Source organism: Saccostrea echinata, unplaced genomic scaffold (assembly GCF_033153115.1).
Source record: "Saccostrea echinata isolate AGI-Se365-2 ecotype Australia unplaced genomic scaffold, CSIRO_AGI_Sech_v1 ptg000019l, whole genome shotgun sequence".
In the NCBI taxonomy this organism is placed as follows: domain Eukaryota; kingdom Metazoa; phylum Mollusca; class Bivalvia; order Ostreida; family Ostreidae; genus Saccostrea; species Saccostrea echinata.
The window spans coordinates 4136121-4152500 of record NW_026889768.1 but is presented as its reverse complement, the minus strand read 5'-3'; the positions used below and the strand labels follow the sequence as shown (position 1 = coordinate 4152500).

General features: G+C 32.1%; 1 protein-coding gene across 1 annotated transcript; it reads left to right on the top strand.

The window, feature by feature from the left end:
* Window positions 1-961: 961 nt before the first annotated feature.
* LOC133189611 (uncharacterized) lies at window positions 962-15740 on the top strand. The gene is made up of 3 exons (XM_061325003.1): window positions 962-1134; window positions 14031-14369; window positions 14536-15740. Exons 1-3 carry the CDS (start codon window positions 1071-1073, stop codon window positions 14736-14738), a joined length of 606 nt encoding a protein of 201 aa, XP_061180987.1. The 5' UTR covers window positions 962-1070; the 3' UTR covers window positions 14739-15740.
* Window positions 15741-16380: the final 640 nt, after the last annotated feature.

Here is a 16380-nt window from a genome sequence, read left to right as displayed (position 1 = left end):
GACTGAAGAACATGCTTAACGTACGAACAATTTCTACTACAAAACAAGCTATTGACAAACAAGTGGATAATACAAAGATATCAACTGTCCTGTTTAAAGTCAAAACTTTGCAAATTCTATATTCTATATCTCTTATTCAGGTGTTTAAATGAAATGAATATTAATTGAAGCAGTTGTGTATTGTTTTTATGGAAGAGATGTTCAAATGTTCCTTCCGAATAAATTCACTTTCTTTTCTGGATTACTAGTATATAAAAAAAACAAACAAAGATAGTGTATCTTCAAATTCTTGTTTTAGTATTTCACTGATTTATTTACTTTCTTTTAGATTTATGTTTATCTTTCCTATGTCTACCTTTAGACCTGTCCTTGGCACTTATGGCCACATACCAACACAGAAACTCGGTTTGTACGATCTCATCCAAAGGACCAGTCTCCCTGTCCCACAGTTGGATTCGAACCCTTAATATAAAGACCAACTCTTTACCCCTCTACTCTAGAAGAAGCGAAACCTTTGCTCTAACCTCTAACACAAGCCAGCGGTAGTGTGTATTTCTGTGTTTGTGTGCGCATGTGTATTTGCAGAGTAAGATTCAGCATATTTTTCTTCAGGAATTTCAAAACATGAAAAATTCAATTAGGCCTACATGTAGCATTACAAAGAAAGACGAGATTTAATAGAGGGCAATTATCGTCTTGAATACAAAGCATTAACTTGTTTAATATATTTAAGAAGTCAATTCATCTGACATCAAAGCGATGACAAATACAATATTTTGAGTAGAATGAGGAGAGCGTATTAAATTTTCAGATTGTATTGATTTCATAATATAGAGAGGCGCTGATCAATGTCAATCACGTGAGTAGTATCCCGCGACTGCAGATTGTTCTGTATATCAATAGATAAAGTGAGAAATCTGTAGCAAAAGCGGCCTATAACATCTGCTGTCTCCCGTGGCCGACAAAAACACGATACGGTCCTGGGACTGTGGTGACCAGGACAAGCAGCTTTTGGGATCTCTTCATGCTGCACGTTAACGGAAGTCCTTGTACATGTTGCTTTTTTTGAAATGATGGGACAGAGTGCCAAAGTTTTCGCCAAGTGGTTTTCGTTGACGTCCTCTGCTGTTCAAGGTAGGTACCCCTTTATTTTTCAAAATGAAACACCTTCATTTTGGCACATGAAGAATTTTAAAACAATAATTTTTCTTTACTTGTGATTTGTTTAAGTTATTAAACTACTATTATTGACACCCATCTTTGATTGTGTTGTATTGTTTGTGTCTGTTGTGATTATTTATTGGTGGTTATGTTCTTTTTTCCCCTTACAACTCTGTCAGTTAATGCTTTGAAAATAAAAGACCTCAAATAACAACAGGACGGAACAAAGTAATATATTCTCTACAGGATTTTTTTTCTTCAAATAAGTAAAATATAATTCCTTTCTCTAAAAATATTAATACATTTAAATTGCACCTTTTCCGTCAGAATAAAAATTTATCATTGTTTCTCGTAATACGTATTTATAAATCAGAAAGACATCTTGTATTTTTGAAATTCTTGATTTGGAAATATTTGTAGATATCGTACAATGACTGATAAGTATCGATATATAGATATTGACGTGTCCATGTTTTAATGAATTTTTAATTAAGATATATTTAGACATTTGTAAAATAATAGTAATAATAATAATGATATTAATTAGATATCCGCGTTCATCTTTATTTCAGAAACAGAAAAAGTAAAGTACATATATATAAAAATCCTTCTCTAGATAGTGTATATCTCAAAAGACAAATACGGGTAAAAATTTTCTCCGTTTTATTTTTTAGCTCACCTGAGCTGAAAGCTCATGTGAGCTTTTCTGATCACCCGTTGTCCGTCCGTCCGTCTGTCTGCAAACTTTTCACATTTTCAACTTCTTCTCAAGAACCAATTAGCCAATTTTAACCAAACATGGTACAAAGCATCCTTGGGTAAAGAGGAGTTTAAAGTTTTAAAATGAAGGGCCAAATCCTCTTCAAAAGGGAGATAATCACGAAAAGACAAAAATTGGGTGGGGTCATCAAAAAATCTTCTTCTCAAGAACCACTGGGCCAGAAAAGCTGAAACTCATGTGGAAGCATCCTGGGGTAGTGTAGATTCTACATTGTTCAAATCATGACCCCCAGGGGTAGGGCGGGGCCACAATAGGGAATCCAAGTTTTACATTGAATTATGTAGTAAAAATCTTTAAAAATCTTCTTCTCAAGAACCACTGGGCCAGAAGGGCTGAAACTTATGTGGAAGCATCCTGGGGTAGTGTAGATTCTAAATTGTACAAATCATGACCCCCGTTGTAGGGCGGGGCCACAATAGGGAATCCAAGTTTTACATTGAAATATGTAGTAAAAATCTTCTTCTCAAGAACCACTGGGCCATTAAAGCTGAAACTTATGTGGAATCACTCTGGGGTAGTGTAGATTCTAAATTATTCAAATCATGATCCCCGGGGGTAGGGCAGGGCCACAATAGGGAATTCAAGTTTTACATTGAAATATGCAGAAAATATTTTAAAAATCTTCTTCTAAAGAACCACTGGGCCAGAAAGTCTGAAACTTATGTGAGAGTATCCTGGGGTAGTGTAGATTCTAACTGTTTAAATAATGACCCCTGGGGGTAGGGCAGGGACACAATAAGTACTACAAGGGGGTGGGGGTGGGGGGGGGGATCAGGTGAAAATACTCAAGGCCATAGTTACTCAGGTGAGCGTTGTGGCCCATGGGTTTCTTGTCTAATTTCCTTGGAAAGTCTATGAAAATATTTTTTAAAAATAACGTTTTGGAAGTGTGTTTATGAAGATCATTGTGTTACATATTGTGCTTAATCTTACGACTTCAACATCCTCCGAATATAAAAGGAAAGAAAACTAGATATAATTCCTCAATGAATAATTTACATATACTAACACGTACTTTGAATGTCATAATATGAAATAAAGAAGCAATAAATTGATACTGGAATCATGATCTAATCCGCTGTGGATTCATAAAAAAGCTTCAGTCAGCTCACGGAAGTTGGTCTCTATTGTTTATCTCGAAAGCTTTCAAAATGCCCGGAAGACAAGTGATTAATTCTTGACTATAAATCGACAAAATTTCAATGTTTTGAAGAAAATCAATCGCTGGTAAGGATGGTGTTGCTTTTTCGTGAAACACGGGATTCCTTTTTTAGCTGCAGGTTAAATATCGCTCATTAACTCCTGCTTTATTTCGATAAAATTGTAGTTAAAAAAGTACATTATGTAATTCATACCTTCTGCATCTATTTGCTCTCAGACAACAAAAAAGAAAATCTGAAATATGCATTCTTAAACAATTAGCTTGGATTCATGTAATGATGGAATAATCTATGGCGATTTAAACTCATTTATTCTGCAAAGTCTTTAAAATATTTGTAAATATAATGAAATAATTTTTGTGATGGAAATCGTAATCTTTTAAAAGCCTGACTCTATATAGTCTAACAATTTAGTGTGTATTAAATTATTTAGATAGACCCTATAATGAACATTAATCGTTTTTATTATCGGATGAATATTAAAGGGCATGGAAAATACTCGACGTATGATTTAATGCATTGTGTTTGGACGAATAGTCTATTTACAGCAGCTGTTGCAATATAATAGGAAGGGGCTTTATTTCCTTTTTCGGAATCTTTCAATCATTTTCAGTCCTTTAATTCGTGACAGCCAGAAGTTTTGCAGCAACATACAATCTGCTGATGGGATCATAGACTTTTAACCTTTGCAACACAATTTAAACTCCTTTGAGTCACGACAGTACATTACTGTAAAAACCTTCAGGAATGGTAAATAATGTTTTATAGTACTGCTGATAGTTAGTACTTTATCGGAGTTTGACAGACCATTCACCTTTGCAGTGGTAAACATCGATGTTGTAGTTTTGGTAATGATAGGTTGCTGCTCCAACAGATAACCACTCTTGAAGCAAGTCTCGTAAATTACCTCAGAATATGTTTAAACAATAGGAAATATGATGAATAAGATAGACACTTTCTTAATTGTTTAATTTTCATGACATTATATGTTGTCAAACTTTGTGAATGAAAAAAGTATCATAACTTTTTGACATTAATCTTGATTATACATTACAACTTGTACATGGCCCATTCTTGAACTTTCAGTGCAAATTTCCACTTCAGGTATCATTTACTTTACTATTATAATTTCTTCTCTAACCCTAAAATATCTGATTAAAAATTAAATATTTGACAGCTTTAATCAATTGATTTAGAAATAAGATTTGGTCAGCCATGAACCAATGTTTACACAACATCAAAAAAGATGATTCGAAAGCGTGAAATCTGGACCCCCAAAAATGGAAATAATTTTCCGGTAAGAACAAAAGATATACAGGAAGATGATATGTATTTATCAGGCTTTTAGTATTTGCTTTGTGTGAGCGTAGAATTATTGCATATACCTGGATTCTCTTCTCAACATAGTGAGTGATACATCTGAAAGTGGCAAAATCATGCTTGAACATGAGTAAAGATCTGCTTAAATGATTTATTATAGATTTCCCATCAATATCATTGGATGTCCATAGGCTTGTCTCCGTTTTTAATTGGAATATTTGCGAAGACCAAACTAATTTTCTGATATTGCCTCCTTTGCATTAAATCAAGTTTTATGTCGTTAAATCAATTTTATCGACCTCCTTGTGCAGCCCTAAGCTTCCTGTAGAGACATGTCTGTTTCTCAGGAGATGAGACGCATATTTACGATTTTACAATTTGTGCAAGAAAATTGGTCAAGTAATTAGGCTTAAATAACCATCAAACTGGATAGACATTCCTTCAGTATTTTCTTGAATTACCTAGTATGTAGCTTCAACACTCGCTTTTCAGCTCTATATTTCAAGGTACAGAAGAGCTTATGAGATGGGAAAGTGCCCAACGCTCGTCTCTTTGTCTGTTTAGCTGTTCGTCTATTTGTCTTCAAATTTTTTTTCACTACTCCCATAGTTTTTGTCCAATTTCAATAAAAATGTGTACAAAAAAAAAAAAAAAAAAAAAAAAAAAAAAAAAAAAAAAAAAAAAAAACTAAGACACATAATGCTGTTTATCGGTTTCATATTTTGACGAACGATATCAAACTCTTTCAAAACGCTATTTCTTCTACAGTTTCAGACCGATTTCAATTAAACATTGTACTCATTAGTAGACAACACTAAGATATGTATAATTCCCTTTATCGGTTTTTAAAGATAGTGATGTTGCCATGGTTATTAAAAATGAAATTTCAATACAATCTTCCTACAGTTTTCATTCACTTCAATAAAAATTGGTACACAACAAGACTAGACTAAATTGAATAATTTTATTTCTCAATTTTTGAATTAAACAAACGATGATGCCATGGCTTCTAAAAGTACATATCTCTATGAGGCTTCTCCTCCGATAGTTACACTCTGATTTCAATAAAACCTAATACACAGGTAGACTTTTCTTAGATACATTATTCTATTCATCGATGTTTCATTTAGACGAAAAGTTTTGCCCTCGTTACTAAAAATGTCTTTGTTTCCAAGTTTTTCTGTGACTACCGTTTCAAACTGACTTCAAGCAAACTTTATACACAAGTAAACTACACTAATATACATAATTCTCTTCATCGGTTTTTGATTTTGACAAATAGTGTTGCCATGATTACTAAAAAGATCTATTTGCTAAAGACACCTAAAACTGCACTGAGCCTACGAAAATACAAAAGTAATTGTCGCCCCCCTCCCCATCCCTTCTTGAAGTTGCCAAACATATCTTCCAGTGTAATAGACTTTTTAAAAACTCCATGCACTTGCTTATCAAAAAGACAAACTAGTACAATAATCGACGAAGTTAACCAACCCCCCACCCCCCACCCCTACAGTTTCACTTTACCACAAATAAAGAGAATAATCAAATGATCTTTATTCTGTTTATTGTTGTCTTCATAGTTTCAAGTCCTATTTGGTACTTTTTTCTGTTAGATAAGTACAAACCAGTAGAGCTTGTCAGACACTTCTGTTTTATGGGGCTAGCCAAGGACTACTGTTCATCGTAGAATAAACAGAATAAAACTAAAGCAATGAATTCTTAACAAGCGTTTTGGTCACCTATCCAGCGGAAATCGATCTTAGGAATATCCATGTTGTCAATCTCTTTAACTCCATGTCGCCCCAGACAGGACTAGAAGAATGGCTAGAATTTTGGACCACATTGATGGTATGAGTACAAGGTTCCCCCCAAGACGGAGGTAAATTTATTGAGCAGTCTTCTTTTTTTTCCCTTGCTTTATCGTGAATTTGACAGGAATCATTATACAGTTTTTTAACAGTTGTATTTGAAATGTAGAAAAGCAATTATGGTTCAGTGCTTTAAGAAAAGGGCCCTTGTGCTTTAAATCATCAGGATAAGGAAGATGTCTTTAAGATATTTTTCCATCATGAAATTCCGATAAAAAACTCTGTATAATCTGATTTACAGAGAATTTTCATGCAGGCATCTAAGCGATTTCCTAACTTGGAGAATCAGTTATTAGATTAATGCCTTTGTGCAGAGAAAGACAGAAAATCATTCCCTCTACGAACTGATGAATGCCCTTTTTCATGCCAATTAATAAATCTTCTCCTACAGTGACTGACTCTGCCATTTTGTCAATGCCAATATGCAAATAATGCTTAATCTTAGCTAATATTACACCATGTTACAAATCGAATGAAAATGAAAATACATCTGCTAGGCATGTTTGAAATGCAGTGATTAAGCAGGAAGTTTCCTTTTTGATATTTGTGAATTTTTAAAGATACATTTCATCTAAGAAGCAAATCTACTCTACTGAGTTCTGTTAAAATTGATTGCTATCACTTTTCACATGATATACATGACTGCATAGAAGATGCATAATCAAATTGAACAAATTTATGATAGTCTTACTTTTCCTATCGAAACATAAATCTAACTCTGTAATATCATAATTGATACAACTGAACCACAATAAGAATCCACATTTTGCAAATCAGCAATGTGATAGTCGAACACGTGGATTTTTTATTTAAAGTCACATGCATCTAAATAGTTTGTTTGTTATCAATGGTAAGGAATGTTAAGATAGAATTACTTTACTTTAGTTTGCATTTCCCTATGCAGAAATCTGTAAAGCAGGATGTTAAAACGAATCGATCTAAATCCAAATGAGCTACTTTTGAAGAAGATGGACTTACGGCTTCAAAAATCCGACTTCAGTATCAAATATCCAAGTACTATCAACTACACATATTCAAATGGTCAGTTTGTTTTATTATCAACAGCACATATTCAAATGGGCAGTTCGTTTTTTAATCAACAGCATACAATTAAAGGGTCAGTTCCTTTTTATGGCAACACAGATTAACAGGATAGAGTGATGATACAAATTAACTAGAAATTACCAAAATTTAATTCCTTAGTGGTTAGATTGATTGATTGAATGTTGTTTTACGTCCCGTTCGAGAAATTTATATAGAGACGTCTCCATATACCAGTGAAGGGCTTCAAATTTAGACCTTTACTCGGCACTCAGGGCCATTGAGCAGTCACGGATCTTTATCGTGCCAAAGCCTGCCGTGGCACAGGCATCGGTTTTTAAGGTCTCATTCGAAGGACCCGCAACTTTCACTTCCAAGTGCCGAGTGCTTGGCGAAGGAATAGTTGCTACCTATTTTTATCGACTTAGGTCAGTCGCGGCCGTGATTCGAACACACGACCTTCTGATCACGGATCGAGCTCTCTACCGACTGAGCTACCGTGACGGTCCTTAGTTGTTCGAGCAACTGCGGGAATATTCAATGCATTAATAAACGCTCCGTCTCTGACTTACTAAATAGATTACAAGCCATGGTTATTTGTCAGTAGTTCAGTAACGGTAGCACAGTTGTGAACACTAGCTATTTTTTTTTTTATTAAAATATTAATAATTCAAGAAGCGAATCTTCACTGAACATGATTCAGTATTAGAAAATTTACGCTTAAAACAGATCAGATCTAATAACGAAGATTTTCTCGGTTTGTAAGTTGTCAAATCCAATCAATCACCGATCAAAAGAACATATGCATACACGAAGTCAGGGATGGGGTAATTGATAAAAGTAATTGTAATTGAGTGTAATTAATTACATTTTTCAAAGTAATTAGATGTAATTTGTATTTGACCATTTTTTCAATTACTTGTAATTGAATATTATTAATAACAATGAAAAAAATACCCTGTAATTTCAATTACTTTTCAATTACATTTCAATTACTTTACATAATACATATTATGTGTATTTAATAGAAAAATATTTCCAACACAATCTCATTTTACAGTTATTTTAATTTATTCAAAGAAACACAATCTCATATCACAGTTATTTTAATTTATTCAAAGAAAACGTTCTGTTTTTTAAAATCTTAAACTCTTTTATATCTCAATAAATGAATTTGATATATTGGCTTGTTTATAAAAATTCTAGTTTTATAATTATAATGCACATAAAGAACTAGTTTAATGATTATCGAACATTTTGTTCTACCTCTCATTGGTATAGGCATGAAACATTTCAATTTTTGTTGCTTGATTATCAAAAAAAAAAAAAAAAAAAAAAAGAAAAGAAAATAATTTAATGTGTCATTAAGACCTGTCTTGTTGCCCTTCAACTCCCAGCTGTAAATTGCTATATCAAAACAACCCTCCAAAATTTTATATAATTTTTAACCATGCTTTGTTTAAATTCAAAGATATTACCATTAGAGGTGATTTATTAAATACTATTAAGAATGCTCTACTATTTATATACTTTAGAAAAGAAATAAATATTGAATCACTATTTTAACATTTGAACAGATCTTTATATACATGTATGCATTTGGTATTTGAAATAGTTATTACATAAAACAAGTATTACATGTATTTCTCAACATTTGCAATTTCAGGTGTTTAGCTTGCCTACCTGTAGCTGAAATAATTTGAGAGTATTCTATGGTTGATTCATAAACTCTTAAAACTCACTTTTAATCAAATTTCGTAAAGGCAGTCAATTAATTGATAAATGTACATGTAGGACTAGGTCTTATGTTGATGAAACACACAAACATGACAGGCATCTGACATTATTTATTTTAAATACTCTCCCTACCTTTAAATTACACGTATTTGTTCTTCGAGATTTTTGAAAGTGAAACAAAAGTAATTGAAATGTATTTAATTACATTCTTCAAAGTAATTGAGAGTAATTAATTACATTTGTAAAAATCAATGTAATTGTAATTTCAAGTATTTGACAAAATTTCCAATGTATTTGAAAGTATTTAATTATATTTCAATGTAACTGACCCCAACCCATTAGGACTTTTACCTGTTAGTTAAAAATAAAATGTTAAGGAGAGAGAAAGCAGTAATACAATGTAAGTAATCAGTACTATAATGTAAGTAATCAGTAATACAATGTAAGTAATCAGTAATACAATGTAAGTAATCAGTAATATAATGTAAGTAATCAGTAATATAATGTAAGTAATCAGTAATACAATGTAAGTAATCAGTACTATAATGTAAGTAATCAGTAATACAATGTAAGTAATCAGTAATACAATGTAAGTAATCAGTAATATAATAGAAGTAATCAGTACTATAATGTAAGTAATCAGTAATATAATGTAAGTAATCAGTAATACAATGTAAGTAATCAGTACTATAATGTAAGTAATCAGTACTATAATGTAAGTAATCAGTACTATAATGTAAGTTAGCCGTTCTATAATGTAAGTAATCAGTACTATAATGTAAGTAATCAGTACTATAATGTAAGTAATCAGTACTTTAATGTAAGTAATCAGTAATACAATGTAAGTAATCAGTAATACAATGTAAGTAATCAGTAATACAATGTAAGTAATCAGTAATGCAATGTAAGTAATCAGTAATACAATGTAAGTTATCAGTAATACAATGTAAGTAATCAGTAATACAATGTAAGTTATCAGTAATACAATGTAAGTAATCAGTAATACAATGTAAGTAATCAGTAATACAATGTAAGTAATCAGTAATACAATGTAAGTAATCAGTAACACAATGTAGGTAATCAGTAATACAATGTAAGTAATCAGTACTATAATGTAAGTAATCAGTACTATAATGTAAGTAATCAGTAATACAATGTAAGTAATCAGTAATACAATGTAAGTAATCAGTAATACAATGTAAGTAATCTGTAATACAATGTAAGTAATCAGTAATACAATGTAAGTAATCAGTAATACAATGTAAGTAATCAGTACTATAATGTAAGTAATCAGTACTATAATGTAAGTAATCAGTAATACAATGTAAGTAATCAGTAATACAATGGAAGTTATCAGTAATACAATGTAAGTAATCAGTAATACAATGTAAGTAAATAAATGACAAAGATGAAGATAATGAACAGCGATCGATCTCATAAAATCTACAAACAACAGGGCCTCTGGAGATCAGGTGGAAAATGAGCATTTTTGTCAATCTCTGTGAAAAGGTAATATTAAGATTACCAAATCAATGCTGTTTTTAACAAAGTATCTAAACATCTACAACATACCCTTACATTTGTGTTAGGAATTATCATTTGTATTCTCAATTACCTTTTTACCAGATTTGAATATGCAATTTGCAAAGATTGGTTATTAATGCTGGGATGTAGAAATCACAGAAATCACATACTAAAGCAACCTCACTAGATCACAACCATTCCCCCTTATGTGTTTGTAAGTTCTTATGTTTACCGATCCATATTCAATTTCTCCTATCGGGTATAGTTGGACGCGTTATCTTTGCAAAGTTGCCTAACATGTTTGAGTTCCATTACACTTTTATGCTGATAACCCTTGTGAATTGCCGATAGCGAATAGAACACACAAATTATACCTAAGATGAACCTGATATTTGATTTGCCGTGAAGGGCTTACGCTTTTGGGGTAAGAAAATGGCTCCATATCAGACATGGATCTAAAAGAGTACCTTATCTAGTACATATTTCAGGTTATGACATTTAAACAGTATTTCACATGGTATCCCAAAGTAGAAAAATGCAATCCCAGATCTCTTAATAAAAAGCTAAATTACTCTTTAAAATACATGCCAGATTAACTGCTACGACCCAAAAGACGTTGAATTGACCTTGATGCTCATCGCAACAGTGCAATGAATGATAACATATTTCTCTATAATGATGAAAAAATGACTGTTATTAACAGTTACAACCCAAAGGACATTGAATTGACCTCGACACTCATCGCAACAGTGCAATGAAATTATAAATTATAGCACATTTCGAAAGAATTGGCTGTTTTTTTTCCTTTTACTCTTGGCAGGATTGAAGAGATAATGATAAGTTATATTGTGTTGCAATATCTCTTAGTTATATTCCCAATACTTGGAAATATTATACAAATATTATGTAAAATGTATTACGAACTAATTATTCAAAGGACAAGTATAAATATCTCCAAGACAAAATTTGTCTCAATCATATTTAACCACAAGGGCCCATTAGGAGTCAAATTTCAACAGACAAATGTAAGATTTTTGGTAAAAAGAAATCTTCCTCTTATGAAATACAACGCTTCGAATCATAGGCATACATTAGGGAGAAAAAGAATCTTTTAAAAAATTCTTTCTAATAACAATTGTAAGTTCATTGAAATATTCTCTTGTAAATTCAAGATCGTTCAGGAATCACTACTCAAGTTGTGTTAAACTGTGTATTTTATTTTTAAAAATGCAAAGAATAAGAAAGCCACAATTTAGTGAATTATCATGCAATCAGCGGTGTGCTACCTAGATTATGATTTGCGGAACTATAACACAAATGTTTTAACTGTGGCGCTAAAGAATTTAAGTGTGGCGGGGCCGCCACGTTAAACGGTCCATGGAGAACCCTGATTTGTTCAAATAGTAGTATTTGGGTCCACAAAAATTTAGAAAAAAGCAAGAATTTTTTTTTTCTAAAAGGTGCTGCATTTTTTCTCGCCAACTTTCCCCCTTTCCATTCTTTTTGTTTGTAAGGCAAATAAAATTAAGACACAATACATGTACTGTTGTAGGATGAATTCAAAAATTACAAGATTGATTACTTTACTAATGAAATATAGAGATAACGAACAGTATTTCAGCTCAAAAGTCCATTCAACCAATACAAATTAGAAGCAGAGCAAACACGGACCTCTAAAACATCAGATGTGGGATTAGGTCCCATGGAGGAGTAAGCACCCCTGCCGACAGGTCACACCCGCTCCTCGTCATAATCGGGAAAAACGGAAAAATCTGTCGACAATTCAATGTGTAAATAATGGCCAAACAATTAGTATGAAAAACGTCAATCAATATTTGACTAAATGATAGATTGTATTTGCTAACAAGGTCATTATATCGACCATAGAACTTAGAAAATGATGACTTTAAACGAGACTGTTGATATTCTTGTTTCATCAATTTGTTTGTCTATAACTGACCTCGTTTTAGAAATTGTTCATACGTAGAGCATGCTCTTGCGTATCGAATCAACTGAGAGAGATATACCCCATATGTAGGTGATTATGGTATATTGCTGCATAAGTAAGGGAAGTTGACGATTGAAATGTTAGTCATCACGTTTATCGTAAAGTTTTGTTGTTAGATTACCATTTACGTCTTAAAATATCCAGATATGAAACAGATGTGTCAGACTCTGTGGTATTTTTTATTTCAAGCTAACTGGGATATATATCTAGTCGACATATGAATGAAAATGACTATTGTTAATTGATAATACGTCGTCGATATATTTAAATTTCGAGTTGAAGGTCACAGCAAGAGATTTCTTTTTCTCATATATAAGATTTTGAATAAATTCTGCTTCATATGAATACAAATGCATGATCAGAATGCTTTTTAACAAAATAATTTTGCAAATGACCAATGAGAAGGTATGGATAGTTATGAGTTTTTATATTGAAAAGCAGTTGTCTATGATGCCTGAACTTTAATTAATGGAAGGGAATGGTTGTATAAATTGTTGAAAAGTCGTACGTTTTGATGTTATTGATTTTCTTAAATTTTCGTGATTCAAAGGAGTGAAGATAGAGGCTTGGTAGAATATATACTCGAACCCGCTATGTGTCTTTGTTTGTAAGGATTTTTACGGAGTTTTGGAATCCAGTATAGGTATGGTAATTCAAATTCATTTTGATTGTTGGGAATATTAAATTTTTGTGGGAAAATAAATCTTGTTCAAGCAGCAATTCTTCAAATAAAAAATCCTAGGAAAATTATCTATCATTGATGGACGTGTCGTCTGACCTTAAAACTTACCTGTTTAGGGAAACATTTACACATTAAAGCTTAGACTGTGTATCTCTAAGACATTATATTTGTATAATGGGGATATTTGGGGATTTTTCACATTGATTTGACTAAAAAAAAGTCTTGATTTTGTAGATGCCCTTTCAAACATTCCATAAAGTGATTTCAGCCTATCATAACAAAACTTAGTATGATGTATCTAAAACACCGTGTGCCTTGATTATAAATTGAATGCAATCACAGCCTTGCTGTATTTTCTTCCAAACTTTCCCACATAATCTTCTATGAAATTTGAAACCCTTTTGTTGGACCATCCTAGTTCTAGGCATGATCTCTTTAAAACAATGGTAATTGGGATTTCTAAGCTTAGATGAGGACAGAGTAGGGATGTTTTCTAAATATACTTCAATCATATCCTACAAAAAGAAATTCTGTAATTGTAATTAGTCAAAGTGATACACAAGTAGTCCCTGTATTCAGATTTACTTTGTGCAGAGTTTGGCTAAAATTGGCTGCAGGTTCAGGAGAAGAAAATGGAATATGAAGCGTTTATAGACAATAGACTACGGATTACAGACTGACAAAGAACAAACTTTGGTTAAACTACATATTTTTATTTTAATTGCATAATCATTATTATATATTGTAGGAAAAAGCCTTAATCAGGAGAGAGGACAAGACAAAGAGAACATCAGAAAAACTCACGAACAACTGTGTATGGAACTGAACTCACTTCAGCGTGAATACAAGCATGTCAGACAAGTTGTGTACACTCTACAACAGGATTATGAAAGATCTAAAGATTTTGACCCCTTAAGGCGGTATGGTTTACTTAAAGGCATGATAAAAAGAACAATTCTCCATTTTAAACTAAATGAAGATAAAGTACCTGGATCTATATCGATGACTGGAATTCGAAGCCTTGCCAATGGTTATAAAGAATTATCCTATACTTTAGAACTAACTAGGAGAAAGGCAGACTTAGATGGTTGGTTTTGTTTGATTTCATAGAATCAAGTTATCATCACATAGTAAATTTTTTATCACACGCACTTATTTAATCAATTATTTTTACATACTTATAGAAGATAAAACATTAAGGTCTGCGGAAATATTTCATGTCATTTTCTTGAACACATTTTTCATTATTTCAGACATGTCATTAGAACAGATAGGATCGGAAGTTGAACAATTACGTCACCAGGTGAACGGATTGAAGGGGCGGTGCTCTCTAGTATCAGACACTGTCTCTCAGTTAGAAAACAAATACGAACAATCTAAAAACTTTGCTCCACCGAAACGGTACGAATTGATGAAGAAAATGGTCCAAAAAGTCGTAAACGACCAATTCATATGACATGCTTCATATTGACAGCAGGACAAAAGATTTCAGCAACACCGCCCAGATTTCACTTCAATCCAACAATTAATCGCCACCCAGATTAACATTATAATTTCAAAGAAAAACTTGACCAAACACACTAACTGAAGTAGGCCTAGTATCTATCTGTGCAAACCAGGAAAACACTAAACAGAAAATATCTTAAGTAGGTCATTGTTTCAAAAATCTTACATTTTTAAAAAAAAAATTTTATCATTTCGAATCTTTACTTTGATTACAATTGATTGTAATAATATTTCTATTTAATCAATTTAAAGTATGTCTTTTATTTAATCACTTCAAAGTATGTTCATTAATTCAAAAAAAACGCGTACTGAAAACGATTCCCAATTCCTAATTAGTCAAAATAAAATGTTTGATGTAAACAAACAGTTCTGTTCAAGTCCGATTTTGTAATATATAAAGTTGAAGATAGTGATCAATTTCTGTTTGTAAACAATAAAAATCAAGAGAGGGCAAAAACACGGACCCCTGAAAACACTAGATTTGGATCAGGTTATTAGGTGAGGAAGTATCCCGTCGATCAGTTGCACATGTCGTGAACCCTCTGCACTGATCAGGTTAACGGAGTAATCCGTATAACTAGTGTGAAAACAATGGCTTGCCTATTGATATGAAATATGTCAGTCAAAATCCAGACAAACGATAGGCTGTACATGTATTTTGCAAACAATGTTATTGTAATGACCATAGATTTGCAAAATGCTGACTTTTACAGGAGACTGTTTAAATCCCTGTAACATTTACTCATTTGTCAGTAGCCTCCCTTAGTTTAACACGTACACAGAACGTGCTCTTGCGTACATAATATTTTGAGAGACAAACGCACCATAACTTGATACCTGACTGTACTAGTATCAATTATTTGTGCATATGGGAGAGTCCATTCGAGGCAAAAAAAAAACATGGACGTAAAATTGTTTTATGTGTTAATAATTTTTTGTTTGTAGTAAATAAAGTGCAGACATTTACTTTAAACAACGTTTGTGTTGTTCAATTTAAATCTGGCAAATACATATTACTGTCTTCTATAATTATAATAGTATGAGGATAAGTTAACATATTCTGATGCTACGTTATGAGCAGGCAAAAAAGTTTAAGGTAGTCCGATCCTCAGGTTCTGAAAATCAGCTTCTAAGTAATTGAAAATGCTCACAAAAATGTCCCTGATTTCACATAGTAAAGTGAATTTACCCATGGAATTTCTTCAAAGTTCATCATTATAATTAATCATATTATATAGGAAAAATTATCAAATCTCAAATATATTTTCAGGAAATGCGAATAAAAACACCAGCTATGCATTTCCTAATTGAAAATTGATCAACAAATATAATTAAGGATAGAAAAATATAGGTATCCAGGCATTTTGAGGAAATTGCATCTTTTTTATGCTTGTACAGTATTTTAGTTCTTCTTTTTTTACTTCAATTGTCATATAATACATAATGTAAAAAGCTTGTGCTATCATTGTTATACATCACATATCACAACTAATTTCATATCACGCTAATAAGCAATAGTATCTAATGCTAGACTAAAGGAAATTCGATTTCTCTAATAATGAATTCATTTTTTTTCTTTTATGGGGTACAAA